The 25,949-nt window shown below is 54.4% G+C and overlaps 2 protein-coding genes across 2 annotated transcripts in view; one reads left to right on the top strand and one right to left on the bottom strand.

Moving 5' to 3' along the window:
- Nucleotides 1-262: 262 nt before the first annotated feature.
- AP4M1 (adaptor related protein complex 4 subunit mu 1) lies at nt 263-6,082 on the top strand. The gene is made up of 15 exons (XM_056844596.1): nt 263-333; nt 447-532; nt 685-797; nt 885-981; nt 1,315-1,425; nt 3,009-3,089; nt 3,376-3,438; nt 3,586-3,652; nt 4,724-4,777; nt 4,859-4,965; nt 5,045-5,136; nt 5,241-5,285; nt 5,397-5,447; nt 5,641-5,758; nt 5,882-6,082. The coding sequence occupies exons 1-15, from the start codon at nt 276-278 to the stop codon at nt 6,080-6,082; spliced, it is 1,344 nt and encodes a 447-aa protein (XP_056700574.1). The 5' UTR covers nt 263-275.
- Nucleotides 6,083-6,734: 652 nt separating this feature from the next.
- The window catches only part of STAG3 (STAG3 cohesin complex component), a 77,995-nt gene continuing 58,780 nt past the window's right edge, over nt 6,735-25,949 (bottom strand). The window contains 8 exon segments of the mRNA XM_056844960.1: nt 6,735-6,804; nt 9,270-9,471; nt 9,776-9,852; nt 12,143-12,232; nt 12,574-12,724; nt 12,952-13,127; nt 24,220-24,348; nt 24,509-24,654. Coding sequence (XP_056700938.1) covers nt 6,735-6,804; nt 9,270-9,471; nt 9,776-9,852; nt 12,143-12,232; nt 12,574-12,724; nt 12,952-13,127; nt 24,220-24,348; nt 24,509-24,654 — 1,041 coding nt within the window.

The following is a 25,949-nucleotide window of genomic DNA, read 5'->3' as shown; positions in this document are numbered from 1 at the left end:
GGGGGGGCGCAGATTGGGGGGAGGGAGGGAGGAGGGGAGGGGGGTCCGGGGGGGGCGCTCCCGCTCACCCCGCTCCTCCGCGTAGTCGCCCCCGTGGCCGCGCGCCCCCGCCATCCTGCTGCTGCTGCTGCTCCTTCTGCCGCCGCCGCCGCCTCTTTTCCCGCCGGGCTCGGAAAGTGGCGCGAAACCCGGCGCCGCCCCGCCCCCTGTCACGTGACGGCCGCGACGGGGCCCGCCCCCGACTGCCCGGCGCCGCGCATGCGCGGAGCGCCCCGATGTTCGCGCAGGTCTTCGTGCTCTCGGCGCAGGGAGACCCGCTGCTCTACAGGGACCGTATCCTGCGGCCGGGGGGCGGGGCTGGCGGGGGGCGGTGGGACCCTCCCCCTCTCTCCCCCCCCCACCCCGGTTCTGGCTCCTTGACCCTCCTCCCCCCCCCCGGCGCGGAGTCCGCGGCGATGGCGGAGCCGACCTGCCCGCCGCCTTCTACCGCCGCCTCACGGCCCTGCCCGGCGGCCGCGCCCCGGTCTTCATGGTAGGTGGGCGGGCGCGGGGGGCTCCCCCTCCCTGCCTGTCATGGTGCGGGAGGGGGCGGGGGGCGGGTTGGGGGCGAGAGAGGGGCGGGGGGGTCGCCGCCGCCCCCCTCCCTCCCCCCCCCTCCCTCCGGGTCTCTCGTCTCCCCCGCAGGCCGCGGACGGTCCGGGGCTGCCCTTCGCGCACGTGCGCCACGGCGGGCTCTACCTGGCGGCCACCCTCCTGCCCGCCGCCTCGCCCTTCCTGGCCGTCGAGTTCCTCAGCAGGTGAGCCGGGCCGGGCGGGGGGGGGAGGGGCTGACCGGCCGGCCGGCCGACTGACCGCTCTCGCCCCCCACCCCGCCCCCCCCGCAGACTGGCCGCCCTCCTGCGCGACTACTGCGGCGCCCTCAACGAGCAGACGGTCAGCCTCAACTTCGCCCTCATCTACGAGCTGCTGGACGAGCTGCTGGTAGGGCGGGGAGGGGGGGGAGGGGAGAGGGGGCCCTGGAAGAGTCGTCCCCCCCCCACCAGACCCGGAGCTGGCGGGGGCGCCCCCCTGCCCGCGGCCACCGAGGGAGGGAGGGAGGGAGGGAGGGCGGGCTCTTGGCAGCCCCCGCCCCGGAGAAGGGGTGGCCAGCCTGCCTGCCCCAGGGGCACAGCTGGGGACGCTGCTGCCACTGCTGCCCAGGCCTGCAAGCCCTGCCGGCACGGCCACCCACCCAGCACGGGCATCCCAACTGCCAGAGGGGAGGTGGGGCCGGGCCCAGGTCAACCCGCCGGGGCTGCTGTTCGTCTCCCTTAGGACTTTGGCTACATTCAGACGACCAGGCCTGACGTGCTGAAAAACTTCATCCAGACGGAGCCCGTGGTCAGCCAGCACTTCAGCCTTCTCAACCTCAGCACCGTCGGCCTGGTGAGGAGCAGGGCGTGGGGGGCGGCCGCTTCTCCGCACGGCTGGACCCTCCGGGCCAGTCCCTCCTGCCCGCCTCAGGCACAGCAGGCTCTGGCCCCAGTCGGGGGGGGGGGGGATGCAGGCCTGCCCAGAGCAGCCGTGCCGGATCAGGTCAGAACCAGGCCCACTACAGCCCGTCCCATCCGTCTTCCTTCCCCAAGCCAGCCTCTGTCCTCAGGGCTGATTAAAAGGGGGAAAAGCCATTTAAAGTTCCCTCTCCTGCTATGATGGCGACCTGCTCGTGCATCGTCCTGCCCTGCGTTTTGGATCCAGAGCCCACTCCGCGCAGCTGTCTGATAAAGCACAGCTGTGTCGGCGTGTGGCCCTTCAGCAGGAGTCAAAGCGGCTCGACAGATGCAGGGCCGTGGGGAAATACACCTATTCGGTCAGGCACTTCAAACGCCTTTCAAAATTAAAATGTCTAAAACATGGAGGAGGAAGAGGGATTATGGCTCTGTGGAAGGAAGAGCTTCTGCTTGACACCCCGGAGGTCCCAGATTCAGTCTCCAGCTGAAAAGGTCATGTCAGGCCACGGCGTGAAAAGTCCCCGTCTCTGCCCAAGACCCTGCAGGGCTGCTGGTCCAAGTAGACAAAACTGACCTCGTTGGCCTGATTCCAATTTGGCAGCTTCACATGTGGTAATTTTGGAACAAGGGAGTGACAAGGGGGGGGGGGCTTTCGTATCACCAGCACATCAGCCCCACCTCAGGCTGTGGGTCTCAGAAGATGACCTCGCAGTGACCCTGGCGTGATGTTTGGAAGACCAGAACAGGAGGGCGGAGACCCAATTTCCAAGTCCCTGTCTGCTGAAAAGTGTGTGGACTGACCTGGAGCCAGTCACACAGTTATAAAAGGTGGGGGGATGGGACAGAACCATCTCCCCCCCCCCCCGAGCTCTGTTGCAGACAGGAAACAGGTGGCCCTCATCTTCAAACCTCAGTGCTGTGCATTGACACCTCTGCCAGAGAGGGCACCTACCCCCCCCCCCAAGTGCAGAGAGCATGGTGGTCGTGCCAGAGTCAGTAGCAATCCTGCTGGCAGCCCCTGGTCCCAAGAGCTCTGCCCGTGTGAATTTCAGCTTTGTTTCTAAGTGCACACATAGGGAACGTGACCAAAAAGCCCTCCCCCCCGTGAGGTCTCGGGAGTTTTATCAGCGTTGTCTTTGCTGATTCCACCATAGCATCCACGCGCCTCCATGGCTGTATTAGCATGACATTCACAATTAAATTTGAAAGCAAGGTAACAGCCTGAGAAAAGCTGTAGTTAATATTTTATCTTGCCACAATTTATCGCAGCACCCATTTTATTGCAGAGTTCATCTGCCTTTTCTCCCAACAGACAACTCCTGCGGAAGCACCCCTGTGCATTTCTGACGTTTTAATTCCTAAACCTGTCAGCGTTTTCCCAAACAGCTCACCAGCCTCCCCCTCACCCCTGGACCTGCCCTCGCCTGGGGCTCCGGGGGTAGGTACCAGCTGGGGAGGTTATTCCTGCCTGCCTCCCCCCAGTCATGTGCCCATCATCCCCTTTCAATGTGATTTCAGTTTGGAGCTGACACACAACAAAGCAAAGTGGCCCCCAGCTGTGCTGCCACCCGCCCCGTCCTTCCTCTACGGGGAGAACAGGTAAGAGACACACACACACCCCGCTCTTCCCTCACCTGGCTTAGTGGGCTCCTTTCCAATCCAGCCTGAAGGTTATGAAGAGGCTGACAGGATTGGGGCCCCCTCTGAAAAGCCCTGTGTGGATCCTGCTGGTTGAGGGCTGTAATAACAAAGACTGACAAAAATAGCCATGTGTGGAGGGGGCCTCAGCTCCAGGGAGGGGACCCCTCAGCGCCCGGGGCAGCCAGTGGGGGGGGCAGAGAGCCCCCACCGGCCACCCCCTCACTTGCGCCTCCCTCTTTTCCAGGGTGCGCGGCCAGAAGTCTTCCTGGATGTGGTTGAGCGTCTCTCTGTTGTCATTGCGGCAAATGTGAGTTGGTGCTGTGGGCATTTACTTGGGGGGAGCCTGAGCCCCCCTCCCCTGCCTGCTGTGCATCTGGTTCTTGCATCTGCAGGCTCCTCCCAGCTGGGGAGGGATGGAACCTTTTTGCTCATTTCCTCTCCACCCCACCCCCAGGGCACTCCCATGAAGACTGATGTCCAGGGGGAAATCCGGCTCAAGAGCTTCTTCCCTGGGTGCTCCGGTAAGTAAGGGCCCAGGTTGGCTGCGCGTCTTGGGGAACTGAGGGCAGGGTCTCCCCCTCCTGCTGCTGCGAGCATTGGACCAAGCATTGCTTAGAGGGTTGCAACACCGGTCTCATAAGGGGCTTTTTAGATTAAGCAAAGGTGGCTGAAGGGGGGACGTCACAGAGGCCTACAAAATTGTGTGGTGGAGAGATACTACAACTTGGGGCCACACCATGAACCTGGCGGTAGATGAAAAACAGACAAATGGAAGTGAGTTGCTTGTGGAACTCTTTGCCACATGTGCTGATGGTCACTGGCACGGATGCGTTACAGATCCAGTTAAATGAATGAGGGCGAGGTCTCTCACTGGGTGTTAGCCCAAAGGGGTCTCCGATCACCCTGTTGGGGCGCAGGGGGCTCTCACCCGGGGGCTTCCCGGTGGCACGTGACTGGCCATAGCCGCTGGTCTGAAGCCCTGCGGCCACTCCAGTGATCCTACTGGCCCTTCTACAAATGCCAGGGCCTTGGGAGCTGTTCGCCCTGTTCCAGCCTACCATTGGGAACCAGCAGCCCGTACTTGGTGACCGCCTCAGCTGGACACAGCACACTAGGGGGCTGAAGTCAACGGAGGGGCTCTCCCAGGACTTCTTTTCGCACACTCATAGCAGTTGGCTCTGCCCACCTCCAAAGGGCAGAGGGCCCTTTGACAGAAGGCCTTCTGTCAAAGAGGCTGGGAGGGGAGGGGGGGTCCCCAAGCCAGGCACCTGTTGGGGTATGTCCCAGCCCTGCATTGAGGGTGGGAGGAGTGTGAATGGGGGTCCCAGGATAGCTGGGAAGTTTGTTGGTGCCACACACACACACACCCCGAGGAGTGTCCTGGGTAGCCCTTGCTCAAGTGCAGGCCTTGCCCTAAGACCGCACGGCCAGCCCACAAGCTCTGCACGCTGGCAAGGTGGCCACAAGGCCCAGGGAGCAGGAGGACCAGTGAGGGCGGGGTGAGGGTGTGGGGGATGGCAGAGAGCTGCTGCAGGAGGCGGGATGCTTAGCAAGAGCAGTGGGCGCCCCTCTGACCCTCGGCCTCCTTGCAGAGATGCGGATCGGACTCACAGAGGAATTCTGTGTGGGCAAGACAGAGGTGCGAGGTGAGTACTGCCTGGCCTCCTCCCGCGGGACCTCCCCTTTTCCATTTCTCCCCCCTTGACGACCCTGCCACTCTCCCCCAGGATACGGCACGGCCGTCCGCGTGGACGAATGTTCCTTCCACAGCTCCGTGAAACTGGAGGAGTTTGAGCGCAGCCGCATCCTCCGCGTCAACCCCAGCCAAGGGGAGGTAAGGGCTCAGGACGGGAGTTTTACGGAGTGGGCGGGGGGGAGGGGCAATCATCCTGACACTTGTGACTTTTCCCCAGCTGACCCTGATGCAGTACCAGCTGGCAGACGACATCCCTTCCGCTCTGCCCTTCCATCTGTTCCCCACCATTAACCGTGATGCCAGCGGCAGGTGAGAGTTGCCAGGCCCCCCCCCCCCGCATGCCACTCCCAGGGGATGGGCACAGAAAGGGCTCCCACACTCGCTCATTTTACACGTTTCCCCCTTCCGTGCAGGCTCCAGGTGTACCTTAAGATGCGTTGTGACTTGCCCCCCAAGAGGTAAAAAGCCCTCCATTGGGGTTATATAACGGGAGGGGTAGTGGAAACCACCCCAGTTCTAAAATGCCCATTACTCCCCTTTCTGTAATTCCTTTGTAATCTATCCTGCAGCCACGCTGTGAACGTCTGCCTCCACCTGCCTGTCCCCAGGGCCTCTCTGAGGTAAGGGGGGCAGTTCCCAGCTGTGCCCAACGGCTGCTTTCTCCAGGACTTTGGAAGAAATTTCTTGTGAGGGGGGAGGAATAGCTATTGTGCAGCACATCCACACATCCCTTTGGGCGGTGTGGGACCCTGCGGACAAACAGAGCAGCATGGCAGCTCCCACTTTCCCTCACCTTCTGGGTTTCCTCCCCAGCCTCGCTCAAGAGCTGAGCAGTCCAGAGCAAACGGCTGCCCTGCAGTCCAGCACCAAATCCATTGAGTGGCTGGTGCCCAGAGTGCAAGGCGGGTCCCAGCTCTCCGCCCTTTTTAAGGTAAGGGGGAAAAGAGGTGGCAATGTAGTGGCAAACCCCCCCCCCTCCTCCCAGTGAACTTAGCAATAACTGCATTTTTTAGCAAAAGCACTTGAGGGATAACTTTGTCCTCCCTTTCTCCAGCTGGAGGTGCCAGGGCTGAGCCAGGCCATGTTGCGGGAGCTGGGGCCCTTGAACCTCTCTTTCGAGGTGCCGGCCTACACCTGCTCAGGCCTGCAGGTACGCTTTCTGCGCTTCACAGGGCCGCAGCCGAATCTTCCTTATCGCTGGGTGCGGTATGTGACGCACAGTGACTCCTACGTCATCCGCCTTAATGCGGGGTAGGCTGCTCTTTCTAACTGCAGAGCTGCCTGAAGATACCAGCTGACGCCTGAAAGCAATTTCCTTTTTGGCCCAAGGAGGCTGCTTCAACAAAAAAAACGTTTTATTTATTAACAAGGAAACATTAACAGTGCTGGACTAATAAAGAATTAAGTAATGAGAATCCCTGAGGCCTCCTTTGGAGGGTGGGCGAACCAGCTGAGGCCAAGATCGGCATTTTGAGAGTCATAACTGACACCAACAGATTTCAAGAAAGAATTAAACAGCATTCTCTTAATAAGAGAGGTCCAGAGACAGAACTGACAAGGGGGAGTAACCAACCCATGTAACTGACACAATCCCTGGCAGCAATGGGAGTGACGAGAAACTCACAAAGATGGAGGGCTCTGCATCCTGCCAACTGCCTTGGGGGTGCCTGCACAGAGGGCGAAAAAGACAGGAACTGAAGAGATCGGCGGACACGTCACTGAGTCACCCTATTCAACGAGGACTAGCAACAGGAGGCTGTTTGCTTATCATTGCTCCGTTTAGGAGTCCTGCAGCTCCTCTGCCGGAAATGGCATGCCGGCTACAGTACCCAAAGGAAAGCCCGTGCGTACAGGGGCTGCTGGGTAGACCTCTGAGGCACAGCAGAGCCTCACAACACACCAAGGGCTCAGCTGCTGCCCTGCAAAGGCCCTTCTCGTCTCAGCAGCTGGTTCCCTTCCTTGACCGATGAGTTGCCCCTAGAAGTGAGGCAAGAGCGCAAGTCCACTGTTGCACTCGCAGCCACTGGATCTTTGGCTTTTAGTCCACCCCACTCTTCAGCAGTCCAGGGTGACTGTACAATCACAACAAACCTGTGAGGGAGGCGAGGCTGAGCGGAGCCTGGGTGTGGCCTGCCACTGCACCCTGGACCACTGCCTTCTCCTAGCCCAGCACCTAACTACACCATGCAGACGGCCTTCTTGAGCAAAGGTTCCCTTCCACCGTCATAAGAAGAGCCCTACTGGATCAGATCAGGCCACCTAGTCTAGCGGTCTGCTTCATGCGTGGGGTCGCCAGTTGCCCTGCAGGGCCTGGCAACGGCACAGAGGCCAAGGCCTCCCTCCCTCCGAGACTGCTTCTCCATAAGGGGGGCAGGAGGTGTCCCTTTAGCCCCTGTGGCTGGCAGCCTGGCCTCACCACTATGTCCCCGGCAGAGTGCGCCACAATTATTTGTTCAGTGAAGAAATACTTTTTGCCCATGCTGGCATCTCTTGCCCATCAGCTTCACTGGGGGGCCTGGCCAAGTCTTACAGGAAAGGGAGAAAACTTCGGGGGCATAGATTTTGCCTCCACCCCCCTCCCGCTGCCGCACCACACTGAACTTTCCATTGTTGGGGACTGAGAAAAAGTTCTGCTCCCCTCCCTCTGCCCCATGAATGACTTCTTTCTCTGTCGGTTTCTCACCTGAAAAAGCTCGGTATCTTTTTTGCTGCTTCTATACAGATAATTTCAAAGCCCCGAGGTCTATTTACCAATCAGGTACAAGATAAGTTTTTTTTTCCTTTTGCCTTAATGCGAATCATTCTTAAACTAATTTTTTTACACTGGAATCTGGCTGCATCTCCCTTTCCATCACGTTCCTTGGATGACCGTGGACCGCTCGGCCTCTCTCAGCCTTACGCACAGTTGTGAGAGGGCAGCATCAAACTGCTCAGAATCACAGAATCAGAGGGTGAAGGGGCCAGACAGGTCATCTAATCCAATCCCCTACTCAATGTAGGATCAGCCTAGAGCATCTTTGGCAAGGGCTTGTCCAGTTGTTTGTGGCCAGTTGAGTCCTGTCCCCCCCCCCCCAACACCCCTCAGGCAAGAACAGGAGCCTGCCCAAGAGCCGGCTGTCCAGCCCCAGCATGATGCACTCAAGGTTCTTTGTGGCGTGGTGGTTTGGAGCAGTGGACTCTAATCTAGAGAACCAGGTTTGATTCCCCACTCCTCCACGTCAGCAGTGGCCACTAATCTGGTGAACTGCAGATTCCACATGCAGCCTGCTGGGTGACCTTGGGCTAGTCACAGTTCTCTTAGACCTCTCTCAGCCTCACCTACCTCACAGGGGGTCTGTTGATGGGAGGGTAAGGGAAGGTGACTGTAAGTCAGTTTGAATCTCCCTTAAGTGGTAGAGAAAGTCAGCACATAAAAAACAACTCATCTTTTTTGTCATGTCTTTTTTTTTACTGACTGCATTGGCCTCATTGCCAAACTGAGGCCCACCTTGAATTCCAGCTCATTTGCAACTGGTCCTTTGCCCCCCCCCCCCCCACACACACACACCTTGTTCCCTCTGCAGTGGGGACCTCAGTCCCTCCTGTCCTCTTCTCTGGCCATGCGAGGAACTACCCTGTTCTGTTGTCCCACAACTGTTCCGCTGGAGCTTTTGATTAGGGAGTTTGGCCAAAGCTTTTTGGAAGTCCCACTTGTACAACACTGATAGATCAACGTTATCCAGAGGGCTTCTTAACTCTTCCCAGGAACATGAAAGGGGTGAGCAGCAGGCAGCAGGACTCCTTTTTTAAAAAGCCATGCTAATTTCCCCCCTCAGTAAAGCTTTCTGTCTACATCCATAAGGATTCTGTTTTTAATAGAGCTTCCCCCCCTCCCCGCCATTTTAGGCCATGTAAAAGAGTTCTTCAAGCAGGGCAACAAAGACAAATGGCCACGTCCTCTGCAGGTTCAGAGGCTGGACATGGTGTTGGAGCTCAGGAAGGGAACTGGCAGGTCACTGGGGTCAACCCTCTCCTGGGGGGGGGCAAGCAAGGCGCCCCATGAACACACACGAAGCTGCCTGATACTAAGTCAGACCCCGCCCCCCCCCCCGTCCATCAAAGTCAGCACTGTCTATTCTGACCAGCAGTGGCTCTACAAGGCCTCAGGCGGAGGTCTCTCACATCACCTACTTGCCTAGTCCCTTGAACTGGAGATGCCGGGGATTGAACCTGGGACCTTCTGCATGCCAAGCAGATGCTCTGCCAACGAGCCACAGCCCTTCCCACTCGTCCTCCACTCAAAACACGGGGGGGTGGGGGAATGCTGGCCTACCTCCTCAGGTGGCTGTAAGGGCAAGAAGCTAAGGTGTGGAAAGTGCTTTGGATGTCTGAAGCTCCACATGAATGCTAACGGGAAAGCTGATGAGAGTGGGGGGTGGGCAGCTGGCAAAAAGGGGGCGTACCCAAAGTTGCTCGACTGTGCAGCCTGGCCAGGGGGCAGGGGCTGGGGGAAGAGGTGCCTCCCCGAGGTGAAGATGTGGTGGGGGGGAGGGCATGAGGTAGGGGCAACATGACCATGCTGCTGAAGATGGGAGCTGTGCTGACCGCCCAATCGCTGCCTTCCCTCGCAGGGCTCAGTGGCCCCACCATCTTCCAGGCCAACACCTCCAAGAGCAGCCAGAAAATAGTCAAGGGTGAGTCAGAAGGGAGGTTGCCTGGCCTTTGGCTCTGGAATTTTCTTTCCACAGGGAGCACACCTACTATCTTAGGTGCTGTGGGACACAGGCAGGATTATGCTGCTGCCGTCGTCTTGCTCGTGGGCTTCCTAGAGGCACCTGATTGGCCACTGTGTGAACAGGCTGCTGGACTAGAAGGACCCCTGGTCTAATCCAGCAGGGCTTTTCTGATGTTCGTATGCATTTTCCCTCCCCCTGCAGAACTTAAGAGGTTTCTTTGGCTTCATCCTTACCCTCCTCCGACCTGAAAAGCTGCTCCTCCTCTTCCTCACTAGTCTCTTGCTCCTCTTCTTCCTCCATCAGAAGCAGCCTGAACGGCATGAGCAGAACAAACAGGTTTCAGAACTCCCGGCACCAGAAGCCAGGCAGCTTTTATTTTTTTAATTGCTGTCTTTCCACTCAACCAGGTTCCCGTGGTAGTGCACGTAAAACGTTAAGACAGTACAACAACTAAGAACATTAAAATTATAACATACTTCAGTGAAAAACAAACACCTGAACGCTTATTGGGAATATGCCAAACAAAACAAAAAAGTCTTCATCCGCTAACAGAAAACACCAATAGAAGATGGACAAATCTCCCTTGGGGAGCGAGTTCCAAAACTGTGATGCCATTAACGGAGAAAAGCCCTTTCTCACTTCAGATGGCTACGGAAACTGAAGCAGGGTCTCCAAAGATGACCCCTATGAACCTACTGAGAGGGGTAGAGGCTAAAGTGTGCTGACCGGACTTGTCATCTCGAGATAATGTGTTGTCTACCAGGTGCACACATCCAGGATGTGACAGAAAAGTTACAAAGACTCATCAACCCATCGGATTAGTACCCCCCTTCCTGCTCATCCATGTGGGAGCACACGATACTGCCCGGCACAGCCCAGAACATCTTGAGAGAGACTATGAGGCTCTGGGTAAAACAGTGAAGGACCTGGGAGCACAGGTTGTGTTTTTGTCAGTTCTTCCCGTCGAAGGCCATGGCTAAAGGAGAGAAGAATACTGGAAATAAACAACTGGCGATGTAGATGGTGTAGTCAGGAACAGTTTGGGTTTTTTGGACTATGGTTTCACATTCGAGATGAAGCTCTTCTGTCGGGAGATAGTTTGCACTTCGTGAGGGTAAGAAAAATGTGTTTGGTAAGCCTTGCAAACCTAAGGAGGGCTTTAAATCATGTGGGGAAGCAAGCCAACCTTCAGAGCCTAATATGATGCCAATAACAGGAGATAAGAACACTAAAGATGTGCACAGAGTGGCCCATATGTAAGGAACGATTACTTTGCAGGTAAGTACAGAAACAAAACCCTCAGGAAACATAAACCATGAATTCCAGTGTGTCCACACTAATTGCAGCGTATGGGAAAATATGGGGGGGGGGAGGAAGAACTTGAAGCCCTAATACAGGAAGGGGACCATAACCTAACAGGCATTACTGAAATTTGGTGGGATGGCACTCACAATTGGGATATTAGGATTGATGGGTACATCTTGTTTAAAGGGGATACACAAATAAGGAAGGGGGAGGAGTAACATGTGTCAAGGATGCGTATAGTTGTGAGGAAATACATGAACCTGAGCATGGAAATTCAGTTGAGAGTCGTCCAAGGATAGTGAGTTCACAGAGAGCCATGCTCTGAAGAGCAGCATTCAAGGGCTCCATCTTGCAGGCCTTCAAACAGCATCCAGGTTATCTTCTCGGCCTAGACCCAAGCCACCCACCTCGTCTACCGGAACACCGTGGTGGTGGTGGTGGTGGTAGGGGGATATCCTCACCTTTCAAGCAGATCACAAGGAGTGAGACTGGCTGCAGCTAAACTGATGCAAGAACCCCACCAGTGGGGTGGGGGTGGTTCGGTGGGGGAGGAATCTCCAGACGCCATCTCTCACAGCTGTACCGACTTTGAACTCCGCATTAGCAGTGCCAGGGTCAGATGGTGCCCGGGTGCCGGCTTGTCCAGCTGCTTGGGATACTTTTCAGTGCATGGAGGATGTGGACAGGATCCTTGGAAGGTTGAGGCCTACCACCTGCTTGCGTGCCCCTTGCCCTGCCCGGCTGCTTCAATGTCCGGGGTGTGTGGACTTGACTTGTGTGGAAGTGATGCCCAGGTGTGCCTGCCCTGGTTTACCTCTAGATTGTGTGTGTGCGAACTAAGTGCCATCAAGTCACAGCTGACTTATGGTAACCCCAGCAAAGGGCTTTCAAGGCAAGTGAAAAGACTCCTCTGCAGAGTCTTCCTTGTTGGTCTCCCAGCCAAGAACCAACCCTATTTATTCATTCATTCATTCAACTTATTATCTCCCTCTCCCTGGCCCAAAGCCAGGCTCAGAGCTTCTGAAATCTGATGAGATTGGGCTATACCATGCTGCCTTCCCTCCCTACATCTAGATTAGATCACTGCAGTATACTCTACATGGGGCTGCCCTCGAAAAGTGTTTGGAATCTTCATTTGATACACATGAACGTGTTGAGGGGTAGACGGTGAATGTTACTCTTGGTTTTAAACTGGTTTCATGATTGTTTTATAACGCCTTAGTGGCCATGCTTGGGCAGAAATATGGACCAGGAATTCTGCAAATAAATGAATGAATGAAGCCAGTCACCCTTACCGATCCAGTCTTCTGCCCAGTCCGCTCCCATCCCGCTGCCTCTGGCTCTGAAGAGCTTCACTGGAATGCTGAGGGCCCAAGGGTGGCTGACTGCAAGGAACACAGGAGAAGCGGGTGAAGACTCTCTGCCCAAGCAGAGGGCGCCAACACACTGCTGGAGCCATCTGCTCCTGGCACCACTGCTGGAAGAGGAAGCATCGCCTGTCACTTCAGTCTATGGTCACCTCCCCAAAAGAAACCCTGAGGCGTCAGCAGCCCCGCGGGGGCTCGGTTTGTTCCCAGGTGGTCCAGGAGGAGGCTACTGGCACATGGCTCATCCTGGTCCTCATCTCCCAGGTCTGCCTCACTGCCAGCCCTGCCAAGGGCTACCTGGAAGCAGCCTGGGCATGTTCCCACGTGCCTCCCCTAAATTCACATACCACATATCTCACCTCTGCACAAATTCTGATTCGGAGCTGGACTCCCGAGACCCCGCTGGGAGCATGAGGGGCGGCTGCTTTCCCTTCAGAGCCGTGGAGGTCAGCAGAGGGGTCTGCAAGCGGCTGCTGGGAGGGAGGCTGGAACTGCCCAGTTCAGATGACTCTGGCAAGGAAGACCAAAGATGTGGCTTTCCATCCCTGCTGCAGGGCCGTCGTTCCTCTCCCTGTGCAGCTCCCTGTGCAGCACGACTCCCTCACCCCACACACCCCCTCTCCAGCAAGACAGAGTCGCTCTCAAGCAGGACTCGTCTGCCCTACTAGCTGTCAGCACCTCTCATTCCCTGCCCAATCACAATTACATCTGTCTTCCCCAGTTCCATCCCCCCTCACCATCCAGGTGCCTCCTCTTGGCCGCTGAGCCGAGACCCTTCTTGGCAGCTGAGCTGGGCTGGGAGGCCGCATCCTCCTGGGGGCTCAGGGAGTGCTGATAGACTACGAAGGATGGCCAGCAGAGCTCCCCTTGGTGGCTGGCGTGGGCTTGGCTAACAGTCTTTAAGTAGGACAGGCTGCGTGGGGAGGAGGAAGTCCAAGCATTATTGGGAAGGCAGCACCCAGCCCGCTTATTTGTTTCATTTATACCCCACCCTTCTGCTATGACTCTGGCAGTATAGAAAATCTATGTAGAAATAAAATCAAAACCACAAAGCAAACACTACCAGCGCCATCCGCGGGGGGGGGGAGGAGGGGATGCTCAGGGAGTCAAATAGGTGTTACCCCAGCTATCCTGGACTTACGCCAATGTGGTGTCCAGAGCGCTGCCACGGCAGCCAGCCATCAGTGAGCCAGCTGCCAGAAATACACCAGCACGCCCACAATGGTGGTGCAAGAAAGGTGTGTTCCCAGGAGCATGGTGTGAGTCAGGGGGCTCCCCAAGCCCCTCCAGGCTGGGAAATGCCCCCCAGAACTGGCAGAAAGTTCACCAGCAAAAAATGCAGCACAGCCCCTAGAAGCCCGTGCAAGGTTAAAGTGCCCCCGCCGGCATGGCCCTGCCCCAGAGTGGCCCAAGGTGCCAACTATGGCTGCAGCCCGTCATCCCCCTCCCTTACACCCTCTCAGCGAGACACCCCCAGCACAACCCAGCCAGGATTCCCTAAGGCTCAGGCGACGGCATGTGAGACAGGACTCTGGCGTGCACACTTGGAGCACACAGCATTGTACTTTGGTGGTGAGAAATGCACAAAGAAGCCACATGGCACCAACAACCACAGAGTAAACATCCTCACGGTGTGACTAACACGCTTCATTTCAGAACCAGTACAGGTACACCATCATGTTCATCCAACTTGTTCAAGGTAGCTCAGCAATAGCTGATGACTAAATCTGAGCCTCTCTGGTCAGGCCATGGGACAGAGACTGCTCTGCGAGCTTCAGTTGACCTCCACCTGAGCGTAGACAAAGGCCACCCCTTTCTGTTGTCCTTACTGGATTTATCTGCAGCCTCTGATACAGAAGACCACGCCCTCTTCTTGAGGCGCCTGGAGGCAGAAGTAGGTATCACAGGATGTGTGTTGAACTGGTTCAAGCCATTCCTCGTGGATTGGACTCAAAGGGTTGCTACTGGAAACTAGGGTCATGGGTGCGAGGATTCCACAGGCCGGAATTCTATCCTCCATGCTTTTTAATCTCTATGTAAAACTTAGGACAAACCATTTGTAGCTTTGGGGTTGGTTATTACCAATATGCTGACAATACCCAGCTGTATATTTCCTTATCTGAAATCTCTTGGTGATGCCAGAGACCCTGAGTCCTTGCCTGGCCCACAGTGGCTAAAACTGAACAAACTGAAACGAAACCCTGTGAAGGCAGAAGATCTCGGGAGGACATTCTGCTCCCCACTCGTGATGGGAACTCAGCTTTAAAGGCTTGAGGGGTTGTACTGGATCCACCTTTATTACTGGAGAAGCAAGTGAACGCAGCCACACAAAAAAGGCTTTCTACCAACTCAGATGGCCAATTACCTTGATACGGCTGACCTGGCCACCTAGATCCATCCCATAGTAACATCAAGACTAGACTACTGTAATGTACTTTACATTGCTCTTCCATCAAAATCTGTTGACAGAGTATGCTAAGTACGCAGTGAAGGGTCAGTCTCGCTGATTAAAGATAAAGTTGCCTTTATTGAAGGAACTACATTTTAGGATAGGAAAGCTGAGAGACCAGGAGCCTCTAGCTGCCTGTCTAGCTAAGGAGGGGGAGAGAGGGTAGAATGACTTGCGAGGAGGAGGAAACTATCCCCTAAGAATATCAGTCTAAGGACAGACAAGAGGTGTGAAAAAGGGGGTGGAAAGGTCTCTAGCCTTACAGCCCTAACTAGCTGACCACTTGCCCGCCCCCTGCTGGGTCGTCTTCTCAGTTCCTTTCCACGATAGACATTGCAACTCTTCCAACAAAGTCAACTTGGAAACTCCCAACTGGTCCAGAATGCCGTGGCTCGGCTATTAACAGGAGCTCAACGGAGCATGCATATTCCTCCCATTCTGCAGACACTCCTCTGGCTGCCCATCAGTGTGTTACCAGGCTCAGTTTAAGGTGTTGGCTATCAAATACAAGAAGCCCTTCATGGCCTTGGCCCCTGCCGCCACAGCTTCGTTCATGTCAGCAGGGGCCAACCTGCAAATGGGCAAAGTCAACAATGGCCTGCACATGTGCTTCCTTCTCCATTGTGGCTCCTGTCAGGGTCATGCCTGAAAGCTGCCATGGTTTCGTGCAAGCGTCAGGAGTCATGCCATGAGTCATGCTTATTTTTATTCACATGTATCTAATGAGTTTAATGTTCAGTTATGTCAAGTACTCCGAGGTGGCTCTTGACATGAGTTAGGCCCTTAGCAGTTAAGTGTCATTATTTGGTTTTGTTTCTAACTGTGCAAGCAGCCCCCACTCTCCCATCCTCCCTCCCTGCTCCAACTTTGAGCCTCTAGCGGGCCTCATTGTATTGTGGCTAGCTGACCCTCCTGCTTCCTACCAGGCACTATCTTTTGATACTCTGCCTTGCACCTGGGATGGTGTTATGCTTAAAGGTATGCTTTGTAGTAGTGATTGCCATTAGCAGCTTTGTATCTGTGGATTGCTAATGCTGTGTTCCTACGTGCTTCTCAATAAACGTTTACCTGCTTCTGATTCACCTGTCTGAGCAAGTGACTTTTTGGGATTGCCAAGGGCAGCTGAAGAACCTCACATTAAGCTGCTAATCATTTTGCTCCAGTCTTCGCTCCCATCCCAACGTGCGGGTGGCAATGGCGAGGAATGGAGACAGCAAGGAGGACAAGACAGTGCAACCGGACGGGACGCCACCGCTGGGTGAGCCCTATCCTGACTCCAAGAAGGACCAGCCAGGTGGGGAAAAGCCGAGTGGCTCTGGCATGGGCGCTGGTGCAGGCGCGCTGCCTAAGACTACCCGTATTAGCACCTGGCTGGAGTCCCCCCGCCTCATTTCGGGCATGAGGTTTGAGGACGACCCGGCCCAAAGGGAAGTGCTCTGGCGGCATGAGTTGGAAGAGGAATGCCGACAGCTGCGCTTTGAGAAGCAGCAGATGACGGAGAGGATGGAAGCCATGCACACTTTAATACAAGACATGTGGCACGAGTTGGACGACTTGTGGCAACCGCCACCACAGCAACCTCCGCAGCCGGCTCAGCCGCCACCGTCGCCACCTCCACCGCAGCCGGGGCAGCCGGGCCCCGCGCCCCCACCTCAGCGTGAGTTGAAGGTGATGTTTGATGGGTCGAGCAACCTGTTGTCTTATTTTTTGATCCAAGTGGATGTGTTCATGCGTGAACAGGGACGACTTTCCCCTCAGACGAGAGCCGGGTTCAATACGTTGCTTCGCTGCTTCAGGGGGAAGTGGCGGTGTGGATGGTGCAACAGTATGAACTGCTCTCTCAAGTGTTGAGAAGCCTGGATGACTTCATGGTGGCCCTCTGTAACCGGTTTGAAGACCCACATCGGGGGGAATGGGCCAAGATGGCTCTTTTGCAACTGCGCCAAGGGACTAAGTCAGTGGTGCAGTATGCCAGCAAGTTCCAGTTACTTTCCAGTAAAATCTTGGACTGGAGTGAAGCCACCCGAGTACAGTATTTTCAGGAAGGGCTCAATCCCAAACTACAACACTTGGCCTTCATGCAAGGGAATCCTCCGGACATGGAGGGATGGGTGCGGCATGCAGCCGACATCGAAAACCGTAGACAATTGTTGCAGCTCTCGAAGCAGTGCACTGCCCGGGAAACCGAGCCCCATGGAGACAGACCTGGCGCTCCGAAAGACGTTTGCTCCGGGCTCGGAGGGGGGCTGACAGTGACAGAACGAAACAAACGTTTTCAGAGTGGTGCCTGTGTTGTTTGCGGAGGCTTGGGGAATGCCACTCGTTGCCCATCTCGGGTTGAAAAGTCGGCTCCAACCCAGCCAGCAGCTGTGGAGGCGGAGAAGGCGCGAGCCGAGGGACAGGCCCGCCGCAGAAGCGCCCCGTCGGGATGACATGGGACGTCCACGGCTCTGCAGCTTTAACCGGGGCAAGAACCGACTAAAGCTCCCAGCTCATCGGAGCCGCGGATTACAAATCAAGCTACCGGCTCATAGGAGCCGCGGATTACAAACCATGCCTCCTCCTCCAGTGAGGAGGACGAGTGGAGCCCGCCGGCAAAAAACGCCGTCGGTCTGCTATAAAGGGGGCTCCACAGCAGGCCACTCCGGACCATGAGCAGGGAGCTCCGGTGATGGTAAGCGATCATGAGGACAATGTGTACACTGAAGTAGCTATTGCGTTACCTAAGGGGGGCCCGTGTTACGAGTAGCAGCCCTAATTGATTCCGGATGTGCTCGGACCCTAATGAATGAAGAGACTGCACATAAGTTATGGGTTAAGAGGGTGGAATTGCCTGAACCCATTCAGTTTGCCCAGATGGACAGTAGTGATTTTAAGGGGGGGGGCGGTTACTCACAGGACAGCTCGAGTAGCCTTGGGAGTTGGGGAGCATTGGGAACAGCTCCATTTTACTATAGCCCCCTCTGTTAAATATCCCATCGTGCTGGGAATGAGCTGGTTACATGGTCATAGTCCGTCCATAGACTGGAAAGCTCGGACTATCACTTTCTTGCAAGCTCAGTGCGACCGACATCGGAGGGAGGTGGCGTTCAAAGAACAAGCGGCTGCGTTGCAAGAACAGCCGTTAGCGGAGGCTCCACCATCTCAGCTCCCCAAAGAATATGCACAGTTTGCCAGTGTATTTGATGTGAGTGTGACGAATTACCTCCCCATCGAGCCACTGACTGTGCAATTGAATAGGAGAGGGCAAACTCTACAAAGGGAAAATATACCCTATGAGTCCTAAGGAAAGGGCAGTGTTAAGAGACTATTTGGACACTAATTTAGCCAGGGGGTTTATACGTCCATCTTCAGCGCCTCACTTTGTAAAGAAAAAGACTGGTGATTTGCGACTCTGTATAGATTTCCGCAGACTCAATGCGGTCACGCAGACTAATGCCTACCCCCTTCCTCTTATTCCAGATCTGCTCGCTCAGTTGAAGGAAGGTCGCATTTTCACTAAACTTGATTTATAGAAGCCTACCATCGTATTCGGATCAGGGAAGGTGATGAACACAAAACAGCCTTCTCTAGTTGTTTTGGAATGTTTTGAGTATTTAGTCATGCCGTTTGGCTTGACGGGGGCTCCGAGTGTCTTCATGCAAATGATCAACGAAGTGTTACATGACTTGTTCAAAGGAGTGATTGTTTATTTAGATGATATTTTAATCTACACTGAGACCATGGAAGAACACGTGGCTTTGGTGAAAGAAGTGTTAAGTCGATTGCGTGCCCACAGATTGTACGCCAAGGTTTCCAAGTGTGACGTTCATCAATCTTCCATTACATTTCTGGGATATATTGTATCACATCAGGGACTTGCCATGGACCCTGAAAAGGTTCGGGCAGTGGTAGAGTGGGAAGTCCCCACTACCCGCAAACAATTGCAGCAGTTTCTCGGTTTTGCCAATTTCTACCGCAATTTCATTCATAACTTTGCGCAAATAGCCTTGCCTCTGACTTCACTGTTGCGGACGAAAGGCAAGGGACCTGCAGCCACGCTGCCGTCAGCCAAGTTATTATGGGACCCTGAGTGTCAACATACTTTTGACGCATTAAAACAGTTGTTCACATCTGAACCAGTTATTGAAACACCCAGATTGTGAAAAATCTTTCGTGGTCCAAGTAGATGCTTCTGATGTAGCAATGGGGGGGGCGCTCCTCCAGAGAGACGAGGGTGGCCAGTTACAGCCGTGTGCGTATTTTTCTAAGAAGTTCTCTCAAGCTGAACTTAACTGGGCTATCTGGGAAAAGAAAGCAGCAGCTGTTAAACATGCCCTCTCAGTGTGGACACATTTTTTGGAGGGGGTTGACGTCCCGTTTGAAGTCTGGACCGATCACAAAAACCTAGAGGCACTAAAAGGGTCTAGAAAGTTGTCCGCCAAACAAGTTCGTTGGGCACAGTTCTTTTGCCAAGTTCCGCTTTGTATTGAAACATGTTCCAGGAAAAGAGAATTTCCTGGCAGATGCACTGTCCCGACTTCCTCAGTACCGCAGTCAAATTGACCAACCGGTGGATTCTTTATTCACCCCAGAGCAACGGGGGAGGTGTCGGGGTTGGCCGTGATCACTCGTGCTCAGAGCCGAGCAGGGACTTCGGACCCGGCAAGCGGACTCCCGGAAGCTTTCTGCACTAGGGTGGCTGAAGCCGCACGCCAAGAGGAAGGGCTCCAAAAGCTTCCTCAAACTCTTATGTGCCAGGGGGAGTTATGGTTTCATGGAGTAAAACTATATGTTCCAGAAACTGTGCGGAGGGAGGTGTTGGAAATGATTCATGGGGCAAAAACCGCAGGACATTTTGGATTTGTTAAGTCTTTGCATTTGTTGCAGCGTCAATTTTGGTGGCCAGGCATGAGAACCGATGTAGACCTTTTTGTGCGCAGTTGCCCCACCTGCGCAACCTCAAAAAGACTTATGGGGAAACCCCCAGGACTTCTCAAGCCTTTGGAAGTCCCATCCGCTCCCTGGGAAATCATTGCTATGGACTTTATTACGGACCTTCCCCCCAGCCGAGGGAAGACGGTGTTGTGGGTGGTGACGGACTTGTTTTCTAAGCAAGTACATTTTGTTCCGTGTTCGGGATTGCCGACAGCCCAAAAGCTGGCACATATGTTTGTTACACATGTGATGAAATATCACTCATTTCCATGCAAAATAATTTCCGACAGGGGGCCACAATTTGTAGCTAAATTTTGGGAAGCCTTTTTGGATTTGATGGGGATAGAACAGGGTTTGTCCTCAGCACACCATCCTCAAATGGATGGACAGACAGAACGTGTTAACTCGGTGTTGGAATGTTATTTACGCTGTTATGTGAACTATCACCAGGACGACTGGGTGGATCTCTTACCAATCGCTGAATATGCTTACAATGCCCCCCATTCGTCTACAGGGTACAATCCCTTTCAGGTGGTGTGCGGCAAGGATTTCGGACCCTTTGGTAACGTAGAACTACTCCAGAAGGAGGGGTAAAGAGCGAAGTGGGGGGTTGGGTACAAGTGGTGCAAAACACATGGCCTTGGCTCCAGAAAAATCTGGAGCGAGCTAAATGCAAGTATAAAGAGCAAGCAGATAAACATCGGTCTCCGGGGTGGGACTTTAAGGTGGGGGTCAGGTTTACCTATCCACCAAAAACCTTCGGACTCTACGGCAGTGTAAGAAACTTAGTAACAAATGTGTGTCCCGCGATGGGCCTGCAGGCCGGAATCGCGGGCCGTAGTGCAGACCCCTCTCCCCCTCTTCGGGCAGCGCCTCCGACCCACACGACCCGGATAGAGCCGGGGGGGTAGGAGGAGCACCAATGCCGGGATTTTGGGGCGGCCAGGGACACAAGAGGCAGGCTTACCAGATTCCCCTCCCTCTGTAGGACGTCAGCCCGATGGAGAGGCCAACAGAGACACGCAGGGCGGACACTGGACGGAGCCAGACAGCCGCGGGGGACGCGGCGAGCAGACACAGGAGCTGCTGGGGCGGGGCGCGCCCGAGGGACAGCTGAGCGTCGGCTGGGCGTGGAAGGGGGGAGGGCGGGGACAGCATCGCAGCCGGGGAACGTCGCTCATCCCAGAAGCAGTCGGGCGGCCCCAACCTTATGGGCTCGGGGTCAGGGTTTGGCAGGGAGGCAATCCCCTAAAGGGGGGACAGGTGGAGGCCAGTGAGGAAGCCAGTGTTGGGCTGTCAGCTAAGCCCAGAACCCTGGCGGACTCTGGAGGGGAGAACAGCTCTGATTCCCCGACAGAGTGGTCTGAGGCCGAGGAGACCCCTCCCCCGAGAAGGGTACTGAAAGGGAGTACTTGGGGAAAGACAGTGAGGAACACCGAGCCTTCCACAGTGTGGGTCCCTATCCCATCACAAGAGTGATCAAAGAGGTGGCTGTGGAATTAGCACTTCCCAAAGCTCTTAGAGGGGTGCATCCAGTGTTTCACATCAGTCTTCTCAAGCCCTATGTGTCAGCTCCCCAATTCCATCCAGAACCTAAACCCGAGGTGCCAACGGTGGTGGGCAGGGAGGTACATCTTGAAGTGTCAAAGATCCTTGACTCCAAACTGAAAAAAGGGAAGTTGTTCTATTTGATACGATGGAAGCATTTGGGACCCGCCCATGATGAGTGGGTGGCAGCTCCCCATGTCGCCGCTCCTTGTCTAGTTCGACAGTTTCATGATGAGTACCCCCAGAAACCTCGCCCTGCCGTGGACTTGGGAGGGAGGTCTTAAGGGGGGCAGAATGTCAGGGTCATGCCTGAAGGCTGCCATGGTTTCGTGCAAGCATCAGGAGTCATGCCATGAGTCATGCTTATTTTTATTCACGTGTATCTAATGAGTTTAATGTTCAGTTATGTCAAGTACTCCGAGGTGGCTCTTGACATGAGTTAGGCCCTTAGCAGTTAAGTGTCATTATTTGGTTTCGTTTCTAACTGTGCAAGCAGCCCCCACTCTCCCATCCTCCCTCCCTGCTCCGACTTTGAGCCTCTAGCGGGCCTCATTGTATTGTGGCTAGCTGACCCTCCCGCTTCCTACCAGGCACTATCTTTTGATTCCCAGGCTACTCTGCCTTGCACCTAGGATGGTGTTATGCTTAAAGGTATGCTTTGTAGTAGTGATTGCCATTAGCAGCTTTGTATCTGTGGATTGCTAATGCTGTGTTCCTACGTGCTTCTCAATAAATGTTTACCTGCTTCTGATTCACCTGTCTGAGCAAGTGACTTTTTGGGATTGCCGAGGGCAGCTGAAGAACCTCACAGCTCCTGCCTTGTGGAATGGACTGCCTGAGGAGGCCAGGAAGGCTCCCATTCTCTGGGTTTTCCGCAAACTATGCAAAGCTGACCTATTCAAGAGTGGTTTTCTGCACAGGTAATAAGGCTGCACTGTACAAAATGGTTTTACAAACTTGCTTGGATAAATGGACTGTCGTCCATTTCTGTGTACAGAATCCTATTATGTAATTTCTTATTGTAAGTAGGATTCTATTGTGTAACTACTGTACTGCTCATGTGAATAAGCAGCAGCTGGACAAGCACTTGCCAGGAATGCTCTAGGCTGATCCTGCATTAAGCAGGGGGTTGGACTAGATGGCCTGTCTGGCCCCTTCCAACTCTATTATTCTATATTTATGAGATGGTTCAGTTCTTTCTGGTGGTTCCAGACTTCTAAAATCCTAATGCACTACTGGTTAATTGAATGGTCCCATTTGGTTGATTGTATTGAGGGAATGAATGCCTTCGACATTGTTTACCTGGATTTCAGTAAAGCTTTTGACAAGGTTCCCCCATGATGCTCTGATGGGTAAACTAGAGGACTGTGGACTGGACCCTAGCATAGTTCGGTGGATAGTTGGAGAACCGCACTCAAGAGTACTTGTCAGTGGCATCTCATCTGAATGGAAGGAGGTGAGGAGGGAGGTGTCCAGTGGGTTGCGCTACAGGGCTCAGTTTTGGGCCTGGAACTTTTCAATATTTTTATAAATGATCTAGATCAGGACCTGGAGAGACTAATTAAATTTGCAGATGACACCAAATTGGGAGGAGCAGCGAACACACCAGAAGACAGAGATAGAATTCAACAAGGTCTGAACACACTGGAAAAGTGAGTGTATGTGAACAAGATGCAATTCAACAAAGATAAGTGCTGAGTTCTACATCTGAGTAATAAAAATGAGGAACATGCATACTGAATGGGGGATATACTTCTGGGTAGCAGTGAGTTTGAACAAGATCTTGAGATAAAGATGGACCGTAAGTAAAATATGAGCAGCCAGTGTGATGCAGTCACAAAAAAGGCTAATGTGATCTTGAGGTATATCAACAGAGGCATAACATCCAAAGCGCAAGATGTCATAATCCTACTGTACACTGCATTGGTGTAGCTGCACCTGAAGTATTGTGTGCAGTTCTGGAGGCCTCACTTCAAAAAGGAGCAGATGCAGAGGAGAGTGACGAGGAGGATCAAGGGCATGATTGCTCTCTTTAAGTATCTGAAGGGCTGCCACCTAGAGGAGGGCAGGGAGCTGTAACTGTTGGCAGTGGAGGAGAGGACTCGCAATAATGGGTTTAAATTGCAGGTGGAAAGGTACTGGCTGGATATTAGGAAAACTTTTTTACAGTAGTTGTTGTTCAACACTGGAATCGGCTGCCTAGGGAGGTGGTGAGCTCCCCCTCACCGGCAGTCTTCAAGCAGCGGCTGGACAAGCACTTGTCAGGGATGCTCTAGGCTGATCCTGCATTGAGCAGGGGGTTGGACTAGATGGCCTCTTTACACTCTATAATACTATGATCTGATTCAGTATCAGGCAAGGTCTTTTTGCAGAGACACACCAAAGAGAGGGCTTCCCTTTATCTCTTTTATCTGTCTGGTTAGCAGAACTCCTAACTGAGGTCAGCAACACCAGCCTTTTCCTTCAGGAAATCCGTTCTTCCAGCTCCCTCTGCCTCCCCAGCCCTAGCTGAGGCTGTCTGGCTGGAAGTCCAAAGCAGGAAGGGCCCCTGCCGACTGAGCGCATCCCTGTTTCCTGCTCGCTTCCCTGCCCAAAAGGGTAGGCAGCCCTTCCACAGGGCAGATGAGTCCTGTGAGGGAAGCCGGCTGAAAAGATCCCACCCTCGTCCCCAGCTACCCCCACACACACACTTTTGGGGAAGGAAATCTTGCAGAACGTCTGGTTCTGAAACCTGGCAGGAGACTCTCTGAGCATCCCTCTGGGCCAGCTCGCTACTCTCACCAGGAGACCGGGAGGGAGACGAGCACATGGCAGTCCTGGATCTCTACCCCCACCCCCTGCACTGGCTAGCCTCAATCCCTACCACCAAATCATGCATAAGGGCTCATAACACTTCTAACTGCCAAACACCAGCCATCCCCACCCTTTTTTATGCCACCCGTCCTGATGCCATCCAAAAATTTCGAAAAAGGAAAACAAAAAAGCCACAGAATTCAAGCAACATAAATGATAATTCCACCAACCTGCCATACCTCAAAAGACAGAGAAATGCAAAGCTAAGCTAAAAATGGGGGGGGGGGGCGCCACTCACAGCAAGGCTTTGTCGGGGTGCAGCAGCCGCGGGGAAAATTCACTCAGCAGCTCCAAGAAAGGCAAGTTGACGAGTCCCAGCTTGGAACTGGGAGACGCTGGTTCCTGGAACGCAAACTTTATCCCATCCCTGCATAAGGAAGAGATCAGCCAGCACTGGCTGAACGAGCCTTCGGACTGCCCTGCCCCTCCCTGGAAAGGGGCTCCCCAGCTGAAGCGGCCTCCCTGGTGCCCCAGCTGCCCTCCCACCACCACCGCCTCCCTTCAGGAGAAGGCAGAGACAGCCTCACTTGTGCAGCTTGACGAGGGCTGAGCGGTTCTGCAGCCGATGCAGCCCAAAGAGCAGCGAGAACCGTCTGGCCAGGTCTCGGATCTCCAGGAAGGCGCTGGACTCTACGCCTGCTGGTCCCTGCTCCAGAAGCAGCTGGGTCAGCAACTAGAAAGGAACATTGGACTAGCTGTGAATGCTGCTGCTTCCCTATGCTGAATAGCCTGGCAGCGAGTTAATACTCTTCCTCCCTCCCTTCCTAACAAGCAGGGCTCGGGCAGATTCAGCACTGCTGTTCCTTCTGGCCAGAGGGCGCAGTGCTGCAGAGAAGGCAGAGCTTCTGAACAACAGATTTAGGCCCTTGCTGTGTCACTTTAATAAAACTGCATCCGTGGAAAACAACAGAGAAGAGAATAAAGGACAAATCACATGGCCTGAACTACGCCTCACAGAAATCCTGGGAGCCACGGTAATGCCACCTACATAGGTCTCCCCTTGAAAGCAACTTGGAGACTTCAGCTGGTGCAGAATGCCACAAGCTCAATCATTATCGGGAGCTCGGTGGAGCAGGCGCACGGGCACCCATTCTGCAGTCACTCCACTGGCTGCCCATCAGTTAGTGGGCTTAGTTCAAGCATGGTGCAGGCGGTTCAGAGCAGCGGACTCTAATCTGGAGAACCGGGTTTGATTCCCCACTCCTCCATATGAGAGGCGGAGGCTAATCTGGAGAACCGGGTTTGATTCCCCACTCCTTCATATGAGTGGCAGACTCTAATCTGGAGAACAGGGTTCGATTCCTCACTCCTCTACACGAGAGGCAGGCTCTCATCTGGAGAACCGGGTTCGATTCCCCACTCCTCTACACGAGAGGCGGACTCTCATCTGGAGAACCGGGCTCGATTCCCCACTCTACACGAGTGGCGGACTCTCATCTGGAGAACCGGGTTCAATTCCCCACTCCTCTACATGTGCGGCGGACCCTTAATCTGGAGAATTGGGTTCAATTCCCCACTCCTCCAAAGAAGCCAGTTGGGTGGCCTTGGCCCAGTCAGTTCTCACAGAACTCTCTCAGCCCCACCTATTTCACAAGGTGTCTATTGTGGGGAGGAGAAGGGAAGGTGATTGTAAGCCAGTTTGAGACTCCTTAGAGAAAACTGGGGTATAAAAACCATCTGCAACTATATCCCACCATGACAACTTTGCTCACCTGAGCAGGGCCTTCTGCAGGTACCACCCTGCCACTGGGCAAGATCAACCCCCACCTGTACACATGCCTCCGCTGAAGTGGGCCCCCAACCCTGTGTAACAGCCTGCCCGGGGGGGGGGGGTCAGGAAGGCTCCCACCCTCCTGGAATGTTACAATCTATGTAAAACAAAATTATTCAGGAAGGAGACAGGCCTACATCATAAAGGACTGGCCCAGGAAAATGTGTTTCTACCACTGTAATACCATGTTCTGCATC

Source organism: Euleptes europaea, chromosome 2, assembly GCF_029931775.1.
Source record: "Euleptes europaea isolate rEulEur1 chromosome 2, rEulEur1.hap1, whole genome shotgun sequence".
In the NCBI taxonomy this organism is placed as follows: domain Eukaryota; kingdom Metazoa; phylum Chordata; class Lepidosauria; order Squamata; family Sphaerodactylidae; genus Euleptes; species Euleptes europaea.
Note: the sequence above shows the minus strand (reverse complement) of the source record. Positions and strands in the feature narration are given on the sequence as shown.

What these genes read in the sequence shown, in the direction of transcription:
- AP4M1 (XM_056844596.1), top strand. Translation starts at nt 276, where the DNA reads ATGTTCGCGCAGGTCTTCGTGCTCTCGGCGCAGGGAGACCCGCTGCTC. An exon ending in GCCGCGCCCCGGTCTTCATG is followed by an intron (nt 533 to 684) that starts GTAGGTGGGCGG and finishes TCTCCCCCGCAG; the next exon opens with GCCGCGGACGGTCCGGGGCT. An exon ending in TCAACCCCAGCCAAGGGGAG is followed by an intron (nt 4,966 to 5,044) that starts GTAAGGGCTCAG and finishes ACTTTTCCCCAG; the next exon opens with CTGACCCTGATGCAGTACCA.